Here is a 21386-nt window from a genome sequence, read left to right as displayed (position 1 = left end):
CACATTCGATCAAATTATTGCAACAATTGTATATTAATACGATACATTTCTTGATGACTAGTTTTTCTTTGCCCGTTCGACAAAAAAATGAAGATTGCAAACCTGTGTGCATTTCTCTGAGACTTATGCTAACATGTTTTTATTTATATGTTTTATAAAAGAGATAGTAACTTAATTATTGAGGATGTAACTCTTCATTCAGTGTGACGGCTATGACTCACAGAGACTCTCAAAGTGGATTGCGGCCTGTTGCAGAAATCTGAATTACTAACTCTACGATATTTACCAAAAAGAGATAGATGAATTCAACATTGTTAGTTGACTGTATAAAAGCCTATAATGTTGTCCATGTACCATAGTAAGCACTCGCTGGTTGTATACATTTAGAAGTTTTATTTCATCACAGTGTATCGACTGTATGTCAGCAACATGTGAGCTCTGCTCTCTCTCAGTTAACTGACTTAATTATGGAAAGTTTGTATGTTTTTTTATCTTCTTTTTGTTCTTGTTATTGTCCCCAAAAGACAAAAGTGGTTCTTACTTATCTCATAACAGATTTGCATTTTCTCACAACATGTGCATCTTCATTATAAAGTTAAATTTAATTTGAATATGATACCTTGAACATCTCATGTCCAGACTTGTTGTGGTTCCTGTGTGAAAGAACATTGGTGATATTACCAAAACCTGCCCATTCAAATTCAATAGAAATAATTCATGTTTTATAAATATACCACTTCTGTAAAGTAAACACTGAACGTTTGTGGATTAATGATGGGTCCATGTCATAAATAATAGGACATAAATGATTTATTTTTTATTTGTGTTTGCTAAATTATTCTACTTGTAAAGGTAAATAAAGTGAGATATTAAAAGATATTATTTGTGGGAAGATTTCTTAAGTGTTTGTTTGTTAAGCTGTTGAGTTATTACATCGGAACATATTCAAGTTTCAAGGGTTGCGTAGATCCATTATATTTTATTTTGTATATTTTACCAAGATCACCAGAGAAACAAAAAGAATGCTGGGAAAAGGGGACACACTTATGCCACATCTCCTGCTAACTGTAGATTGCATTTCCCAGTGTGCACCAGATCACATTTCCTCATTCAACTTGACATTTTCATTCAATATCCACTGTCACAGTGTGTTTTTCTCACAAATGAATATGCGGTGTGCGAGTACTGTCAGCAAGTGGTGCTGTTGCTTTATACAAGTGTTCACTGCTCACTGCAGGTTAGTGGGATCAATGTTCATTCAGTCCATTATACCAAAATAAAACTTCCTGGTAATGAGTGGTGTGTATTCAGCTGCTGCAGGTTGTGCTGACAGTGTTGGAAGCTTCTCATGCAAGTAGACTCTGCACATTGTCCCATCTGCTGGCACACAGACGAGTCCTGGCGAAGCACTCAATGAACGCAATCCATTGATCAGAATCAGCTTTAATGGCCATGAACATTTTCACGCCGGATTCTGTGCTTCGTACTTCTTTTGAATGCAAGAGCTAGATATAACAGATAAATATAAAAGAAAGACCAGAAAAATAAGACATTTAGGAAACAGTAAACAGTTTAAACAGTTGATTTATATTTGCTTCTAAGTCATTGTTGCTCTTGTGGGATAGTTTAACGGTGTAGGACTTTTGATTTTGGCTCTAAAGATTATTCTCATTCGATTCCTTCAGACACTGTGATTTCTCTCTGAGATCAGTAATGTTTGTCTCTTCATTCTTAAGTCTCCCTAAAACTAAACAGAGGCAGCAGTTGTTCCTGTTCTGCAGAGGATAGCTCAGCTGGCTCATGCAGCTCACCAGGTGTTGCTCAGCCTTGCAAGGGTTTCCAATTCCAGCTCCATGTGCTGCAGCTCCCTTTGCTTTTCACTGTATCTGGCCCGGGCTATTTGAAGAACTCCAGGAACTGAGGTTCTGACCCTTTTCAGCCTTACATAACAAAAAATTAAGATAATTCATTTGCTTGTCGCTTAAAAAACATGACATAAAGCCTTATATTGGCATAAATTGGCAAAAATCAGTATCCAAATATGCATTTAAAAAGAATCTTAATAAGTGCTGTATTTCGGTTAAGCTCAACCATAATACATTTTGGTTGGAGACCATGCAGAAGTTTCATAGTGGAGAGAGTCTTCTGTCTCATAAAGCACATTAAGCATCATTTTCTATCAAATTGACTGTCAATATCAGACATCCCATTTTAAAACTTGTTGCACTTCACAGACACAATAGTATCTTGTTTTTTGGCCGATATTCTCACTGATCAGCGGTCATCATTCTCCCAGTTCTGCCTCTTTGTTGTGAAATACTGCTGCCTTTTGTATATCTTGCGGCAGACACCAAGCACCCTCTCTTACATATTACAATAAAGTTACTATTTCACTTTAGGAAACCTTTGGACAGATAGACACAGAAGATGTGTAGTCTTGTTTATCTTCATCATGAGCATAGAAAGCAGCATTAGAAAGCGGTGCATATACTCGGCAAGGAGCTGATTTGTGCAGTACATCACAAACAAAATGAGGCTGAATAGGAAGCAGAATTAAACTTTATGGGATCAAATCACACCAGTTGTACTACTTATTAAATGATATGTTCACAAACTTAAAAAATAAAATATCTCTCCCTGAAGTACTTTTACCTGTCTATTCACAATATCCTCAGCTCAGTAGTGTCAGTATCCCCAAACTTTCTTCACTGTATCACCTGAGATAGAAAATTAATCTCCAACACGCCTCCTGTGTGTTCTGTACTGTATATGCAATTGGTAGCCTCTGTCGTTGAGCACACTGCCACACTTAAAAAGGTAGGACGCTTGTGTACAGCAAATGTATTGGTTCCAGTGACTGAATGCCGAGGCTTGTGCTATTCTTACTCTTTCTCTGTCACTATGACCCCCGGTGCTCTCATGAGAGAGACAGAGAGTGTGTTGACTGAAATACAAATCGAACTGAGGAGGTAGAAATGTGGAAGACTGAGCATGCGCTAATAAAAAAAAGCCTGTACCTTTTCACTTCTCTCCCTTTTCTTTTACTTGCCAAAATATTGACTACTGTGTCTACTATCAGACACTATCAAGAACCAACTATACTTCCAAAAACCACTGAGAAATACACTGTTTGTCTAAAGTCTCTCGTTCAGCTGGCTGGGATACATATCTTCTGACAAACCAAACTATTTTTTTATTCCACCTGCTGCCCACACCCTTTTACCGCCCTCTTTGTCCTCCCTCCATTAGACTTTCCAGGAGACTCCCTGGACTCTCCTCCCCCTCGGCCCCTCTGACCTCCCCTCCCCTCCGCCTGACAACTGCCAGCCCCTTTACATTTTAGGCGTTTCACAGGCCCTCGGGTCTGAAATGGCTCACAACAAGTGCATAAAAGTAGCTCTACCTTCCTTTGCCGCCCCTCCACTCCCTGACGCCCTCCCACCACAAACACACACACACACACACACACACACACACACACACCAAGCAATATTCTCTGAAAACTTGCAAGGCCAATTAAGGCAACTTTTAGTTGCAATTCCTACTAATTAACAATTCATGCTAATTAACCAAGTACAAAAGATGAACTTTCTTTGCTATATTAGTAACTTTTCTCTTCAGGTTACGTGTTAACATTTATCTGCTCCTACATAAAGCCAGCTATAGGTTGTGACATGAGAGCAAAAATAATAAGGCATGTGTTTAAACCAACAATTACAAGAAGCAGTTTTTGAACGCTGGCCTCCTTGTAGACTATTTAACTTTAACTATACATATGAAGTTATCTCTCTCCTCTGTGCTTCTGCTGGGTTCATTTACCAAATTAAGTCTAATATACCTTTTTATTTCGATAGTTGTGTCCCTGTCATTTTCTCTATGATTCACACCGTTCCTCTGTTATTCCCCACTTCATTTGAGTGTATTATAAGCTCCTTTGCACCTCCTGTTCCACTCCTTGTTATGTCTCATGCCACAAACCACACACAAACATACATGTGCATGTATGTACACACACTTCTCACTCCCACATGCACACACACACACACACACACACACACACACACACACACACACACACACACACACACACACACACACACAAACACACACATGCCCATGAGCACCAGCTTCCCCTCCTCCATTAGAGTTATAATTAATCCAACTGCTCCAGTGAGAGCAGAGTAGTCCTGCAGATATACGGTTTCAGCTGTTGGCTGTTTGTGGGTTCTCTCCTTATTTATTCAATAAGACTGTGTGGACCTGTGTGTATATCAGACTACAGAATAACATAGTTTGAATTAAGCCAATTGTTAATTAAGAAAAGGGATTCTAGTTTGCAATCTCTTAATGTAGAAGAACACATTTGTCTATGCACACTCACCAATAATCTCTGTTATTTAAAAAAAAAAATCATAACATGCTAAATAAATACAAATACACTTGCAATCTATAAATGCAAAAGGGACTTCTGTTTTCTGTGTCATATTAAGCTCAACTTTATGCAAGCTGGAGTTAATTAAGCTGCAGCATTTACTGCAATCAATTACAAATAGTCTACTTAAATTGTTTGTTAATATTGAACTTTCATGACTGGAAAGACGAAGCAGCACATATTAAGTGTTTACACACCAAATCTTAAATCCCAGCTTTGATTAAATGATTTGTGTCAATTTGTATTGATCCCACAACGTGAATTGAACTCTTAATTGGCATTTTTCGGCTGCAGCGCCGTTGGTTGACCTGTTAGTCAGTAGATCGGGCCCTGGCTCTCACTCTGGTCTAAATCTGTTCAGATGAGGGCAGCATTTTCCCGTTTTAAGGCTGGATGAGGCCTACTAGCAGCAAATCTACAACCCTGGTTGGTAACAACTGGCGTCTCCCCGAGAAAACCCCCACTGAACCGCGCGCTCCTTTTACGGCCCTCGAGGTGGGACCGCGAGGCTCGATGGGAGGTCAAAGCGACAGTTCCATATATGGCGCGCGCTCTCTCCTTGTCGGGGACGCGCAGCGTCAGTCCGGACCCTCTCCTCAAACCTATGGATGGAGCGCCCTCCGTCTCCGCGCTGGACCCCACCCACTCCTCACCCTCGGCCTGTCAGCATCCTAATATGGCAGAGGGCCGGGATTGGGTCCGGTGCTGAGGTTTGTGAATGGTGGAGGTTGGGTATATAAGGTGGACCGGGAAGCAAGGAAGATTGTAGCTGGTTCAGCAATAGCACTGGTTGGGTCTTTCTCTCCGAGCCGCAGACACACTCCCAAGGTAAGACTCTGCTAGAACTCCTGAAGCCTCCCATCCAGGTTGGGACACAAGAGTAGGCCGTAACCAGAACAGCCATGGAGCATACTGGAGAAGATGTTAGGCAGCACTGCCAGGGACAGGACGCCTAGGACCAGATACCACTGGAGCCACCATGGGCAACTCCACTGGATGATAGGATTGATTGTAGCAGAGGCTTGATGCTGGAGAAGAAGAAGAAGAAGAGGAAGAAGAAGAAGAAGGGACAGTTTTCTAATTAGTAGAGGCTGAGCAGTATAATATAAATACGGTGCTGGGCAGCAGAAGCTCTAATCTGAACTGTCCTTGCTGGGAATTTTTGACAAATAAATTCATAGATAGATCTATAAAGACTGACTGGTTGGCGTCAGCATCTTCAGGTGTTACACTGAATCCTGTGAAGGTGCTGAGGCAGTAAGACGCGATGCACCTTTAGACCAATTAAAAAGCTCAAATAGTGAATCTTAGAAAGTTCATATTGGAAAAAGAGAGAATGTTAAGATTTAACCTCAACTTTAGCAGACGTTAGATCTTTAATTTAGCTTCAAAGACATTTAGAATAATGCAGAGGTATAAATGACAGATTAGTCGATACAAATTCTGAAACATGTCTGAAGGACAAAACATAGAGTTACAGATTACAAATAGTTTACTTTTGAAGTGTTTGTTACACTGGCGTATAACATATGGCGTATTACATATTGCGTTTAGCGCAAGACATGAATCATGGTCCAGTAAATGTTCGTTATTTTCTATTAAATTATTTGACTGTGTGAGCTTGTAGGAAACGAAAAACGAGTAAACGAAAACACACGTTTGAGATTAATTTGTCACACAGCATGTTTCACCACTTGGATTTGATTTAGTGAGCTAAACTCTTTTTCTTCCCCCCTGCTCTCTGACAGAATCCAACATGTGTGACGACGAGGAGACTACCGCTCTTGTGTGCGACAATGGCTCCGGTCTTGTAAAGGCTGGCTTCGCCGGAGATGATGCCCCCAGGGCCGTGTTCCCTTCCATCGTCGGCCGCCCCCGTCACCAGGTAAACAGCAGAGAAAATCCTGAGACTCACTGGAACTATGCTCACTAGTTGTTCGTTACGAAAAACAAATCCTGTTATATATAATATACAAATAATTACACCATTCTTCATATATAAAAACAATATGCTTTACAGTATGTTTTACAGAAACAAATATATTACACTTCATATAATGCACACATATTATACACTCTTACAGGGCAGCATTTTCAGCATACATTGTATTGATAATATACTCTTACTGGAGGGAATAACTCATTTAGCTGAGATTTTAATTTTTTTGTGTTAGAATTTGGTTATTTTTGTGCAGTTAGAAAATATTAATCGATAAAAGCGTGGCATTATGTTTTGTGAGTCGTGTAAATGTGGCTCCTATATCACCAGCAATGTGGTCTTTGACTCTTTGAGAATACATTTGTCACAAATATATACTGACAGTCACACAATTGCTCTCTGTCTGTCCCTATGGCCAACGCTGTTATTTGGCACATTCACACAATGGTCAACGTTCCTTTTGCGTCACACAGTAAAGACTTTAATCTGACCAGAGGAAAGTCATACCTCTGTTTGGGTGATTTGACGTAACCTTTCCATTGTCTTGTCATCTCCCCCTCTTTTAGGGTGTCATGGTCGGTATGGGTCAGAAGGACTCCTACGTCGGCGACGAGGCCCAGAGCAAGAGGGGTATCCTGACTCTGAAGTACCCCATCGAGCACGGTATCATTACCAACTGGGACGACATGGAGAAGATCTGGCACCACACCTTCTACAACGAGCTGAGAGTGGCACCCGAGGAGCACCCCACCCTGCTCACTGAAGCCCCCCTGAACCCCAAGGCCAACAGAGAGAAGATGACCCAGATCATGTTTGAGACCTTCAACGTCCCCGCCATGTATGTGGCCATCCAGGCTGTGCTGTCCCTGTACGCCTCTGGCCGTACCACCGGTAAGACTGACAACAAGAAGGAGCTGTTACTCATCGCACAGATTCACATACATAATACAAAAAGACAGTCGCCTTTATTGTAGAATACACTTTAGAACTGACTTATGCAAATGATAAAAGTACAATTGCAACACATAATGTGGTGCCCATTTTGCGCACACCTTTTACGCACAGTGGGCCAGCCATTCTGGGACTGTTTGTGCTCTTCTATTGCCCTTATGACGTATACATTCAGTGTGCAATTGTACATTCTCATTCAAGCACTTCAGGCACACTTTCACGCTTGAACCTAAACAAATGTGTCGACATTTTGATCGTCTGGACTCTATACTAAACTCTCACCTTGCCTCTCTCCAGGTATTGTGCTGGATGCTGGTGATGGTGTGACCCACAACGTCCCAGTCTATGAGGGTTACGCCCTGCCCCACGCCATCATGCGTCTGGACTTGGCTGGTCGCGATCTGACCGACTACCTGATGAAGATCCTGACTGAGCGTGGCTACTCTTTCGTGACCACCGGTGAGGAACTCGGCCTACTCCAAAAACAAAGCACCTGAAATAAAGAAACAACCCTCGACAGGCTTTTAGGCAGAAACAGTGGAACCTAAATTGTTATCAAACTTTATTTTTTATTTGACCAGCTGTTTTTTATAGCAACATATCGTCTACACACGGCCCGAAAATGCTGAAAATTAGGCATATTAATTTAAAAAGTAAATTAACAAACTCGGTAACTCGGTTAAAGAAAAGCAAACAATTATATTTTGTAATGTAACCGATCGTTGTGTCGGGGCGCCTAAACTGTGTAGTCATAAGAAAATAAGGAAACGATGCTCGTTTGTGAAGCCAAGCCGGCAACTACTTTATTAACGTTCTCTTTCCCTTCTTTACCACCAATATTTCTCCGCATCTTTCCTTCCGCTTTCCTCCTTCCAAAATAAAAGCCCCGGAAACACAACACAATAGCTTACAGTAACTTTCGTAGATCAGCCCACTTAATTACGCACACGGTGTCTGTGTTTTGTTTGTCACTCCGGACAAACTCTCATCAACTTGTCCCCCAACAGCTGAGCGTGAGATCGTGCGTGACATCAAGGAGAAGCTTTGCTATGTGGCTCTGGACTTCGAGAATGAGATGGCCACCGCTGCCTCCTCCTCCTCCCTGGAGAAGAGCTACGAGCTTCCCGACGGTCAGGTCATCACCATCGGAAACGAGAGGTTCCGTTGCCCAGAGACCCTCTTCCAGCCTTCCTTCATTGGTACGTCAGATAGTTCTTCGTGTATTCTCTCAGTGCCCTACGCAGCTATTGTGCCAAATAGACACCCCCACTCCGCTTAACACTTGTCCTTCTCATCTGACCAGGTATGGAGTCTGCTGGTATCCATGAGACCGCCTACAACAGCATCATGAAGTGCGACATTGACATCCGTAAGGATCTGTACGCCAACAATGTGCTCTCCGGTGGTACCACCATGTACCCTGGTATTGCTGACCGCATGCAGAAGGAAATCACTGCTCTGGCCCCCAGCACCATGAAGATCAAGGTACTTATTATCACAGCAAACATATTACAGTTCATCCCCAAAACAAAATATTTAAAATGAATGATTATGATTGACAAATGTGACTCCATCTCTCTCCTCCAGATCATTGCCCCTCCCGAGAGGAAGTACTCCGTCTGGATCGGTGGCTCCATCCTGGCTTCCCTGTCCACCTTCCAGCAGATGTGGATTTCCAAGCAGGAGTACGACGAGGCCGGCCCCAGCATTGTCCACAGGAAGTGCTTCTAAATCCTCCATCGGCATCTCCAGCTTCTCCATTATTTACACCACCAGATATTTGGAGATCAAGCGAGAAGGAGGATCGACCTCTGCAACACAGCAACACTCTGCTGTCAATGGACTGTCTGTCTGCGCTGTTGACATTCATATGCATTTTTTATTCTTTTAAAATGTGCATATTGTTTAGCTGTTTGTTGTTTGTGTTGCACGGAAAACGTCTGTGAAAATCCACCACTGAACCATGCATCCACCCAAAAAGAAAACTTTAATAAAAAAGAATAACAACATGTTGCCCAATACATGTGAATGTAAGTGTATATACATATTGATAATTTATTAAAGTCCATTATTTGGTATTTTTGACCCTGGCCTTGTTTTTCTATTAGAGGGAGGGTAGTGGAAGAGGGTGAAAAACAAAAGCTTTGGGGAAATAGAAATACTGGAATGTGGACGATTTAAAAAGGTATTAAAAACAAGGCTTTCCTCAAAAAACATGAACATTTTCTTAATTTGGGGGAGTAACCAAAAGCATCATAACAATTAAATCCGAGAGAGACTTAATTGGCTTAAGCACAAGTGCACCTGACAAACTCTACCACCCCATAATCCAATCAGCTAAACAGGTGCCAGGGGAATTCAGACAGTTCGATAGTGGACAGGTGACAAGGAGGGAGGGTGTCTTTCTCTGCCCCATCAGTCACTGCATGGTGGGGGGCTTCTGGGCGACAGAGGTAGTGAAAGGTGACGCCTGAAAGGTCCGACAGTCGGAGTTTGACTTGCCAGGAATGTGCCAGGGCAGCAGCAGCTCCGCTTTAGACCGCGGATCAGTAGCATGGGACACCCGACACCCGGCTCTGAATCCCGTTGAGCCGTCTGCCCTGAAGGACCTTATGAGCAGCCCCGGCTCCCAGACCATCTTTAGGCAAGACTGGACCCGCAGCCCTTCCCTTATATGCATAGAAGCTCAGCAGGTTAACTGGGCGTGGGGTTTGGGTCTGGCCCTCAAGCACAATGGGCGCCCACCACCCTGTGCCCCACTGTGCCCGCATCATTGATATTGACTAGCACCAAGCCTATAACACCCGTATTATATTGTTTAACCTCTCCTATGCCTATGCGTACGCTGGTTACAGCTGTATATACTTTTTGGAGCCATTAATGGCAAATTAAAGCACTGTGTAGCCCAATTTAAGAAGCGACAAGTTACTCAATTAAGCTATAGTATTAGTTAAAACTGTGGCTTGAGTCTTAATACAATAAAACGAATCGTCTTTTCATAGTAGCTTTCCATCGAATATAAATAATTTCAGCAATATTGGTTCATAAACCCCGCGACCACATTCCTGACATCCCGGTCCAGGCCACCTGTTGCGGGTGTGTTTGGCTTTTTAAAAACGTCTTGAAGTGGGCGGAGCGAAGAGACGCAGCCCAGATTACAGCAGCGCCGTGGACGCCATCTGTTCTGCTTTGCGTCCGTGAAACCCGAGTCCAGTGTGAGTATATTTACAGTCCACACATTTAGACTCTTACAGCTCTGCATGTCTGCTGTCAAGCCTTGCACTGTTACGGACGACGGGGTGGATTGTCAGTGATGCATTGGCAATTATCTGCAAGCTGTGATATGCGAATATTGGTGCTGTATATAGATGAGCTCACATATATAACTAACAGGGGACACATCTGCAATGATGACGGGTAACTGGGAGCAACTTGCCCCTCGTTCAACCAATATATTCACACCCTGTTACGGTGTTGTAGTTGATGTGATACAATCTATGACGACGTTTTTATGTGCTCATTTTTTAAGCCTGCGGTTACAACAACGTCGTATTTCAGTAACGCTAACACGCAAATACAGTTGTGGTGATTTGTGGCACAACCGAGTGTAACGCCTGGCGAGTGTTCATACAACGGTTACGGTAGTCGGTAACGGAAGGGCTGAATATGCAAAAGTCGTTCAGATCGCCGCCGCCAATCAGAAGAGGAGATGACTCCTACGTCATCGCGTTTAATCATTTCTGCTGTTAATGTTGTGACGGCGCTTTTAATTCCAGCCGATTTCAACAGTACCGCGCTGGTAGAGTTGACAGAACATACGTCCGAGTTATTCAGATTAACTTCCTCCAAACTAAACCTGTGTAGCCAGCCTCGGCTCAAAGAGGAAGTAGGCGGGTCTGGTAGCCGAGGGAAGCCTCCAGCTGCTCCGCCATTGGCTTCCGTAGTCTAAACACCACGGTTTAAACGTCTGGCGGTGACGCCGATCATCAAAGACCTGAAAACGTCGTAGCTGTTTTTTTGTGTGCATTGTTTCACACATTGTTACTGCACATGTAGTATAATAGTACACACATCGCAGGCATGTTATGTGTGCGAAGCAATAGCTTTTCGTGAAAGTGGAGAATTGTACAGCTTTGCGGTCTGTTGATGGCTTTCAGCTCAAGATGGTGACCAAGAGGATCCGCTCGGAGTACATGAAGAAATTTAAAGACCCCAAATGGGAGACCTACACTAAGTGTTACGAGGAGATGCTGAAGTACAGGCTGACCCGCAGGCTGCTGGAGCACACACACAACCCCTGGTTCTGGAGTGGCTCTGACAGCGATTCAGACTCTGGAGGAAGGAGCCCCCCTCCTCCCAGTAAGAACCAGGTCCAGCCCGAGACCAGCAGAGAGGTTGAGCTGGAGGAGTGTGAGGGGGCGAGGATGGACCGCCAGCAGGAGCAGCTGAGCAGAGCCCCCGGGTATCCCCCTCCAAAGGGGGACAACGTGCCAGTAGTCCATGGTAATACTGAGCTGCCACACGTGTGATTTAAGGGCTGTGCAACATATTGGGATGTTTACAAGCTGCTTTTCTGTAACATGGCATTCGCTGCTCTCAGACTCACAGCTTAAAGGTGCCAGAGAGACAGAAGTATCGGAGGAGAGAGAGAAGCAGACACCCAGCGAGGACCGAGGTAATTCAAAGTATGTAGGATTAGTGTACATTCGTCAGTGCCTTGAGGTGGAGTCAGAACATTGTCAACAAGAGAGTGAGAGAGGAACACATAGATGTGATGATTAGTAGGGTAATAACAGATAGGCTGACTGATGTGGAGATGAAAAGCATCAATTATCAATGATTTATGAGCTTTTTGTGGACACAACTAAACTCTGCAAATCTGAAAATGACATGTCAAATATATAGAACCCTCCATTCAGCACCTGCCACAAACGACCAAGAAAATCACACCAACAGGGACACCTAGTGCAGGATGAGCGTCATAGCTGATTAAAACAAAGGACAATACGTTCATGGGATTTATTACAAAGTTTCACCAAATGTTCCCTTTTATGTAGAGATGTATGAAAATTGTGCTATTTCTATCACTAATGTCACATTGTTAAACAAGTAACATACAATAAATCGAATTGGGTGAGCAGGACAGCCTCACTATTCATTCATAAATCTTGCATTGCTTTGTTTCTTGTATATGATCTTTCTCCAAGGAATTTACTGTCTATACATTTTAATTTATCAGTTTTATCATGTCTTTTTATGCTGATTTGACCTTATTTGTAGAGAGAGACACTGAAGGAACCAGACCAGAGCAGAGTAAACCCTCCAAATCCTCAAAGCAAATATGGCGCTCCCAGCGGGTCAGGACTGCACCAACACAGCAGCACATGGATGACAGCAGGGAAAGCAGACATCCTTTTGCTCTGTACGGTTCAGGAGAGAAGGACGCAGACATGGCAAGCAGGAAGACACACAACGTTGGCCCTGCAGCTTCTACTACTGAGGTACTCTTCTTCCTGTGGAACAACACATTGTAACCTGTGTTGTGACGACAGGAACTGACAAGTTTATCTTGACATTTATTCTCCCGGTAGATCCATGAGTCGGCTCTTCGTGCTAAGATCAAGCGGGAGGTGGAGCGTCAGATGCAGACCCAGAAGACTGAACGCCGGAGAGCCAAGTCTGACAATCTGGACAAGGCCAGAGATTTGGTTCAACCAGAATTCAACCCCTGGCTCACTGAGTACATGCGCTGCTTCTCTGCTCGCTCACAATAGGACAAACACACACACACACACACACACACACACACACACACACGTACACACATAACATACTTACATCAGGGTCATTCCAGACAAAAATACAAAATTAAAGCCATTATTGCCAACAACCACTAAAGTTGAAATACCCACAGCTGTAGAATAGAGCATGGGATTGATTCATACAAAGGCTTTTAAATGTGATTCCCATTCCCATTGGAGGTGTAAACTGACACAACTTTGAAATTCACTGTGTGGCTTATTCCCCAAGTGTACGATAATGTTTTTACATGAATCAATTGTATTTGTAGATACAACAATAACAATTTTACAGGGTATAAGAGAAGAATTGATTTGAAAGTGTAAGTATACCTAATAGATTTATCGACTGAAAAGAGCTATTTTAAATAGAATGAATAGTCTAAAATGCATTTTACAGCCATGCAGCATGTCCATATCTTTTATACAGGGACATCAAACCACAGTAGACTAATGGGAGTAATGAAGCACATGGCAGCATGTCGAAATAGATTCAGCCACGTTCTTAAAACGCTTCTGAGATCTTAGAACATGAAGAATGTAGTATATACACTTGTTACATATACATATCAACAAAACTAAACACACTTACAGTAATATGTCTGTCAAAGAGCTTTACAGTGTTGGAGTTTCAGATCTCTTAGAGCTGTGACATGGGTAGATTTAATAGTTTTTGTAGCAGTTCATAGATCATGAATCGGTTTCGATGAATAGCAAATCACACTGTGTCAAAGTCCATGTAAAATCCCAGTTGTTTGATGTGATACATTTTCTTCAAATAGTCTCATCACAACATTTGTGTTTGTTCTTTATTTTAGTTCTTTAGTGCCATTGCAGCGTGGAAATGCACGTTTGACTTTTAAAGCCGTTGGTTGACTGAATATTGTGTTTCTGTGCTACTATGGATGCTGCAGAGTATCATACAGCTAATTCAGGTTCCTAATAAGCATAACAATCAATTGTTAAGGCCAAAAATCTTCATCATTACTGTTTCTGAATATGCGTTAGAACCAAAAGTGGAACCATAACAATGACGTACATTAGGGTGACGCTAAATAAACATCAGAAGTACATGAGTACATATTGCTGATTTACTACTTACTGGTTAAAGTAGTATACTCTTTAAAGCTGGAGCACCACAGCACTTTGATAAGTCGTCACCTAAAATAATGTGTAGATATTAATGTAGATGCATAATTTCTTGCTACCTATTTGGCTTTTAATGTAATTTTAATGTCTGTATTATTTGTTCTTATGTGTGTCGAATCAGGAAGTGTTATTTGTACTTTCATAAGAAAACTAAAATGGACTAAAATGGATCAGGTCTTTTCATCATCAAAACCACGAGAATCATTATTATTACATTATTACATTACTTGCTATTGTAATGATTTTGCTCATCAATGTTTTTAAATTGAACCAGAATATAGATCAAACAATCATTAAATCATGCCTTCAAGCCAGTTTGTTTTTTAAATGTCGTAAACTTTGACAGTCTCAGAAAGGAGCAGTGGAACAAGACCGACTTTTTTTAAATCAGGTACAGAGACAAAACTTTTAAATTAAGATTATCTCAATGTTGAATCAGCCCTCTTACTTGTCACATACGTTTCTCAGTTTTACTTACAATGTATAGCAGTGATCCATCAAACCTAAATATTCCATTGAGAAAGGACACAGTCATCTCATAAGATCAGAAATGTTATCAGGTGTAAGGAAGAATAAATCAAGTTTATGACCAATAAAGCATCAGAGGTACTTACGGTACCTGGCTTTAGTGAAAAAGCTTCTGCTGTTCCTCACATATTTAATTGAGGACATTAGGAGCACAACAATTACAGAATACTGTCAAATTACATGATGCTTTACCTTTTTTTTCCTTTTTCTGACTGTACATATTTTATTTCATGTGGAAGAAAAGACTGTTGGTGCTAAATTGTGTGGTGCAAAGCTTTTTAATAAATATTTTGTACATCTGTTCATCTCTACCATCTCTACATAAGAAAACAATACACAATAAAATCTCTGAAGAAAAACATCAATAATGCAATGGACAATCTATATTGTAGTTTTTATTTTAAAAACATATGCTTTTATCATACACAATAAATTAAAAATCCATGATATTCATAATGACAAGAGATAAACAGACATCCATAAATAGACGAAGGAGTTGATGACAAACACAGGACAGCAACCAGACGTAGAGCAGCCAAAGACACTATCAAGTGATTACTAATACATTTCTACAGTTTGAAGTGTGCTTGATTTCAACATCTAATGCATACTTGTCAAGGGTCTAAAATGTTATACAGATTTAAAACATAAATGTGTTGTTGTCCTAAATCCAATTGCCCAGTTGAATTGTTTAGTGTCAAGAGTTTCCTGTGGCTGAACTGAACATAAAATATCTTTGGAAACAAATAAAAATCAAACACATCAGATAGTTTCATACCATTGCTCAAACGTAAAATGCATTTAGTTAGTGTGACCCCACAGCTGGCAGCTGTCAATGAGGCTTTCGTGTAAACAGGCATCATTTATAAACGAGAGGGATCTGTCATTATTGGAATCTTTTGGATAAAATAGTGTGTTTCACTGTCACATGAGTCACTTAACTGAATGGTAAATGCTGAACATGCTACTTTAAATTAAAAGATGACATGACTTCCACTCAAATGATTTAAATAAACCATTGCTCACAATATTTGTTTTTCTTTTTTGCAATCTATGAGCTTGACACTGATAAAACAGCAGTTTCCCATGTAAACATGTAAGTCCATAATGTAATCCACATCAGTTTGTCCCATTTACAAATAAACAATTGCTGCAAACAGTACTCTGTCCATCTATACCGCTTACACGTTGTCAGTGTATTGTGGCTAAACATGAGATTAATACAGTGGAGCATAAAACAGATGCAAGATATGATATCTACTTGAATATACATACAATATCTCTTCATAATGAAATACTCTGATATTTTGTTTGAGAAAACATGCGTTAGTCTCTATATACAGAAACACTGTACAGTGTACAAGATGCTGTAGGGCCACGGAGGAGATTCAGAGAGATACTTTACTGGGAGAGTAAGTGTAGAAGAAGGGAAAGAGGGAGTCATAGGCTGTTTGTTGGTGGTGTGTTTAAAACAGGAAGTTCATGGGCAATCTAAGCAGGTAGGTAGCAAAAAGAAGTTTCATAGCAGGGGAGGATGTTGGATATGCATGTGGTTCAATAAATTGTTTTTTTAATATGTTTTCTTGCAAAGAGTTGTGTGAGAAAATTGATACTTTGTGCCTATGTATCAAGTATTAATCTGGGGACAGAAGGCAAAGAAGCAGACCAGGTTAGCCTGTCTGGATCCAGAATTCAAAGATTCCACCTACCAACGCCATAAAAGCTGTCTAATCGTTATTTCTTGTTTGTTACAATATTTTTTCTGCTTAATATGTAACTTTTTCCTTTAAAAGTGGATAATAATAATGAAAACATAATAATTACTTTTTTCAGTCGACGGATCCTCCCAAAGCCTACACACTGGTCATTTAAGTATTCCAGGTTGAAGGTGTATGGGAGTAGTGATTAAGGAGAAAACTGAGATGTACTATGCTGGGAAGTTAGCAGGTGTGAGGGCAAATAAGTAGAAAGGTAGGCGAGAGATAGAGAAAGAGAGGAAGAGCTATAGAGAGAGCGAGAGAAGCTACGTACATGTCAGTAATGCACATCCTGATTGGAGGGCGAGGAAAGGTCTCATCCAATAGAGGAGCAGAATGTTGAAGGGTGGGCTGTCTCTGATTACCTTAGAGATGCTCAGAGTTCTGAGGGGGGCTGGGAGGTGCAGCCATATCAACAAAGGTTCTGGAGATTGATGTGAAAGGTCAAAGGTCAGAGAGGAGTCACCAGCATAGCAACCTGAAACCTGGTTTCCCCATGGCTGTTCTCCTCCTGGTCTTCACAAACCCGTCAGAAACACACTGATCACACACAAAGAGAGACATAAAACATAATCACTTAAATTTGACTCATTAACTTATGACATATTATTGACAAGTTTGCAGCGGTGGACCTGTGCATTTTCTACCTAGCCGTACCGTCTGATGTCGTATACATAAAGCTCGCTGGACAGAGCAGAAGCAGACAGACCAGGCATGAGAAACAGACAGGAGACAGGAGCTGTGCAATGAGAAAATAAGCTAATAGGGAAAACATATTCTCATACACATGGTGTATTTGTGAAAAACAATTACATTATAAAATAGATATAACTTTTAATTATTTTTTTTTTACTCTTATTAACTCATTATTGGGGGCTCTCTGTTGTGTAGTTACATTGTGGTCTCACAACAATTAAAGCATATAAGTGAGCATTGCACTGGCTAACATAAGTCTTCATAATGATGAACATGGGCACTGTCGTGGCTGAAAATAGCATTGTTTCCTAAAAAGTTCAGTGCCCAGCTGTTTTAAGAAGGAATTATTTATTTAATCAAAGGCAAAAGCTTTTTACTTGATGAAATAAATAACTCTTTTTAAATTGTTGAAGATTTAAGTCTTCAAAAGCAGCATATGGATACAGGGCTTAGAGCCAGACAAGCTGGGGAAGACAAATATACTTTTGTGCATTAGTATTGGTCTATTTATTGGCTACGTTGACAAAAACAAAATATAGAATATATACAACGTTACCCTTTTAGTGACTAGTGAATGATTACCAGCTTGTCAATCTTCAAGAATAACTAATGAGGGCATCACAAAGGTGCTTCCTCTCACATTTATTCAAGATGCAGCAGAATAAATAGGTTTTCGACAAACCTAAAATGCTCTTAGAAAATAAAAGCAACCCTTCACTCTGAATTTCGTATTCCGACTGGAGTAAATCTGAAGATGAGCAATAGCAGACAAGCAGTGCAGCCCATGCAGTGTCAAGTCGCTTCAAGCTGCTCATAAGCTCTGGCACTCTAAATGAAAAACCTTATTCTGTGGCTCACTCGCCCTTTCACCTTGTCTGTGCGCGTTACTAGCAGCCACAGTCCTGGGTACCCTGTGGCTGACCACGGCGAGGAGAACGCAGCTGTCGTAGTGCAGCGTCGCCATATTGGATACCTGAACCCATCCTCTCTGGATCCAGCTCCCCTGAAAATCAGACAAGATAAGAGGACAAGATGTGAGGACAGAGACGTGAGAGACTGGGCTTCATGATGGGATCTCAACCAACTATGAAAAGATGGCATTTATCGTTGGAAATCATTTTCCTACCTGACTCTATCTTGTTGAGGATTTTTCGAGCGCACTGGACAAAAGCCTCTTCAACGTTCTCTCCCGTTAGAGCGCTGGTCTCCAGAAACATTAGCTCTAAGGCGCACACACAAACACACATATGGCAGTTCAGTCCTTTGAAGTCTTAAAATACATTTATTTTAAGCAGTATAATTATTTACAGAACCATAGTGAATTGCAATAATTTTAGAAAAATTGAGATGCTGATTAAATGCCAAAACCATCCTTCCACTAATAATAATAATAATAATAATAATAATAATAATAGGTCAATGTGTGGAGCTCCCTTCTACTGAGAGAAACAAGTTCCCCAGTTATGATTAGAGGTTTTGAGAGGAACTATCAAAGCATCACTAAATCATAAACTGTTGAGCCTACCGTTCTCCTGAGCGAAGCGTGAAGCCTCCAGGAAAGTGACCTCTCTGTCCGCATCCAGGTCCTTCTTGTTTCCACAAAGGATGATCACAATGTTCTGACTGGCCAGCATCCTGGCATCACTCAGCCATGTGGTCAGAGCATTGTAGGTCTCTCGACTGCAGCGTACAGACAGAAGGGTTACATTGTAGAAAGGAGAAGGGAACTGACACTGAGCTTAAATCATGTTCTGTGATTGGCTCGGCTGATTTACCTTGTGATATCATAGACCAGCAGAGCTCCTGCTGCACCTCTGTAGTAACTCCTGGTAACAGACCTGACACACGCGCGCGCGCGCACACACACACACACACACACACACACACACACACACACACACACACACACAGACAGACACACGCGCACACAAACACACAAATAAACTCAAAGTCCATGTGAGCATGTGGTCAGATATTAGAAAAACGTACATGAGGGCCAAGGCGGCTTGAGGGACATCCTTGGTTCCCAAATTCTGATTTGTCATTGAAGGACTGCTTGAATCAGTCCAAAGCAGCAGACTTGGTGAGTCATACAGCCCTTCTTTCTATTGGAAGCACAAACAACCCCCTTTTTCGAAGCAGACATTTTGTCTTATGTCAGAAAAAGCACAGGTGAACTAATGACGTTAACAATGGCTCTCTTCAAGCCATCATTACAATGCAATTAACTAAATTAATGTAATTACTCCTGTGTAACATCTTGTGTCACTGAAACATGTATCTGTGACCTCTGTCTTTCACCAGAGTAGTCAAGTGGGGTACATTAGATTTTAATAGCATGCATGTGGTTGAAAAGAAATGACTGTACGCAAAGTGTTTGCGAAAGATGAGAAGAGGATAACATTTGCTTTTAGTGATGGGAAGTTCTGTTTGTATGTATTTTTCCCTACCTGAATCTTTCTTGTCCAGCAGTGTCCCAAATTTGCAGTTTGACCATTTTATTGACCACATTGATGATCTTAGAGCCAAACTCGACTCCAATTGTGTGGTTCGATTCATCCTTAACTGAAAAACAAAATGAAATGGGTTCATTATGTAAGACATAACAATGACGACCTGCAGTGTATCTTTTTAGTGAGGAAAATGCACATGGCACTGATCCTTAACTGGACATAACACATCTTAAGAGATATTATTTCCTCAAACCAACATTAAAAAATGCCCATCTAATTTTACATGATAATATGCATTAATTACTCAACACTACAATACTGCACTTACATCAGAAGTCAGAGCAACTGTCTGTTAACCGTTAAATTATGAACGGTGTGTTATATCTTTCTGACTTACATCTCTTCTCTATGAACTGGTGCAGCAGGCAGGATTTCCCTGTTCCAGCGTTCCCAATCACCAGGAATTTAAACAGGAAATCTGAGGTGAAAAAACACAGAAATTATTGTGCATACATCCAACACAGTATTTGTCTTTTTTTGTTTCAGCTATCATGATTGTCAAAGATAGAGCCACAGCTGTGTGATGCCAACACCAGCTTATCACAGGTATATTAATAGCAATGTATACATGCCATCTAATGTGTATTAAGACATTGCAGTACAGAAATTCCGAACATTTCTACAGAAAAATGTTGTGCTCAGTACATGTCTTAGTCACAATTATTTAATAACCATATTTAATTTTGCGTGTTTGTGTTAAAATACAATTAGCAGCTATATATATTACTTTTCCCTTCAAAAGGTACAAAATACATCATAGTGGTACACAGCTTTAAGGGTGTGCAATTATACACATCTTTGCTTTCCATACATAAATATGGATGGTGATGGGACTGTGTATAGTATCTAGTAAATGCTAGTAGCCACACTTTCTAAAATCATCTTTATGTAAAATGTTGAAACTATGATACCAATCCCCCACGAACCAATGCATCGCCTCGATATGTATCGCCTGCGTCTCGTGTATTTGCAATATAGTACAGGATGCACAGCTCAGTCTGATCTCCAGCTCCATCATCCGCAGCCCTTTCCCCTGTTGTCCGCTAACCTCTGTGGGGATCTGTAACCTTCAAATACCAACAATTCCGTAAATTCAGCCAGAGTGTAATCTACTGTATAACCTTTCTTGTATTACTTTCGCTGACATCGCATTTTTTAAGGCCAGCAGCCTTCCGTTAGCCTGTCTGCTATCTGTTTACGGTGAGAAAAGGCTCTCTCGGCACACCTGCCTTATCCCGTGCCTGTGGCTACACGAAGATATGAACGGCGGCCCGTCGTCCAAACAGTCTCCTTACCGTATGACTCCGACATCGCCAGTGTGGCGTTGTGACAGCAAAAAGGAAGGAAACGAGAAATAGAAGTTGACAAGATGGATAGCTCGCTAAATTAATGCAAATAGTACTGTTGATAATTTCCGCGGATTCCAGCTGATTTTCCCCTCCGACTTCCCGTACGTGGTTCGTTTATCTCTTTTTTCAAAATAAAAGCCGAGCCGAGAAGGTAATGTCTAAAGACCGCCGCAGGGGGGCGCTGTTTTAAAAGCGGACAGCGGTTGGAGGCTTCTGACACAGGCTTCTCTCAATACCATTCAGTTTAGTCGAAAGTTTGTGAAATGTATATCTT

At 41.2% G+C, this 21386-nt stretch overlaps 3 protein-coding genes across 5 annotated transcripts; 2 read left to right on the top strand and 1 right to left on the bottom strand.

Annotated features, from left to right (window-relative positions):
• Positions 1–5152: 5152 nt before the first annotated feature.
• On the top strand, positions 5153–9400 carry acta1b (actin alpha 1, skeletal muscle b). Its single transcript, XM_068590195.1, has 7 exons — positions 5153–5260; positions 6181–6317; positions 6938–7262; positions 7620–7781; positions 8330–8521; positions 8626–8807; positions 8910–9400. Exons 2-7 carry the CDS (start codon positions 6189–6191, stop codon positions 9051–9053), a joined length of 1134 nt encoding a protein of 377 aa, XP_068446296.1. The 5' UTR covers positions 5153–5260; positions 6181–6188; the 3' UTR covers positions 9054–9400.
• A 1102-nt stretch (positions 9401–10502) lies between these two features.
• Positions 10503–15169, top strand: ccsapb (centriole, cilia and spindle-associated protein b). The gene is made up of 5 exons (XM_068589718.1): positions 10503–10537; positions 11480–11825; positions 11923–11997; positions 12603–12823; positions 12914–15169. The coding sequence occupies exons 2-5, from the start codon at positions 11486–11488 to the stop codon at positions 13094–13096; spliced, it is 819 nt and encodes a 272-aa protein (XP_068445819.1). The 5' UTR covers positions 10503–10537; positions 11480–11485; the 3' UTR covers positions 13097–15169.
• rab4a (RAB4a, member RAS oncogene family) lies at positions 15119–21209 on the bottom strand. Of its 3 annotated transcripts, XR_011078234.1 has the most exons (9): positions 21059–21209; positions 20101–20181; positions 19701–19815; positions 19026–19088; positions 18776–18930; positions 18377–18472; positions 18121–18253; positions 17212–17293; positions 15119–17094 (listed from the first exon to the last, which is right to left on the bottom strand). XR_011078234.1 is itself a non-coding variant. In XM_068589965.1 (8 exons), exons 1-7 carry the CDS (start codon positions 21072–21074, stop codon positions 18138–18140), a joined length of 642 nt encoding a protein of 213 aa, XP_068446066.1. In that variant the 5' UTR covers positions 21075–21209; the 3' UTR covers positions 15121–16978; positions 18121–18137. The 3 variants fall into 3 exon arrangements, 2 of the variants coding, with proteins under 2 accessions (XP_068446066.1, XP_068445948.1); XM_068589965.1 differs by lacking the exon at positions 17212–17293 and having other exon boundaries at positions 15121–16978; XM_068589847.1 differs by lacking the exon at positions 17212–17293 and having other exon boundaries at positions 15123–17094.
• Between the last annotated feature and the right edge of the window lie 177 nt (positions 21210–21386).

Source organism: Clinocottus analis, unplaced genomic scaffold (genome assembly GCF_023055335.1).
Source record: "Clinocottus analis isolate CAN_PGR_092001 unplaced genomic scaffold, fCliAna1.0.p SCAF_1, whole genome shotgun sequence".
Taxonomy (NCBI): domain Eukaryota; kingdom Metazoa; phylum Chordata; class Actinopteri; order Perciformes; family Cottidae; genus Clinocottus; species Clinocottus analis.
This window is presented reverse-complemented; position numbering and strand designations above follow the sequence as displayed.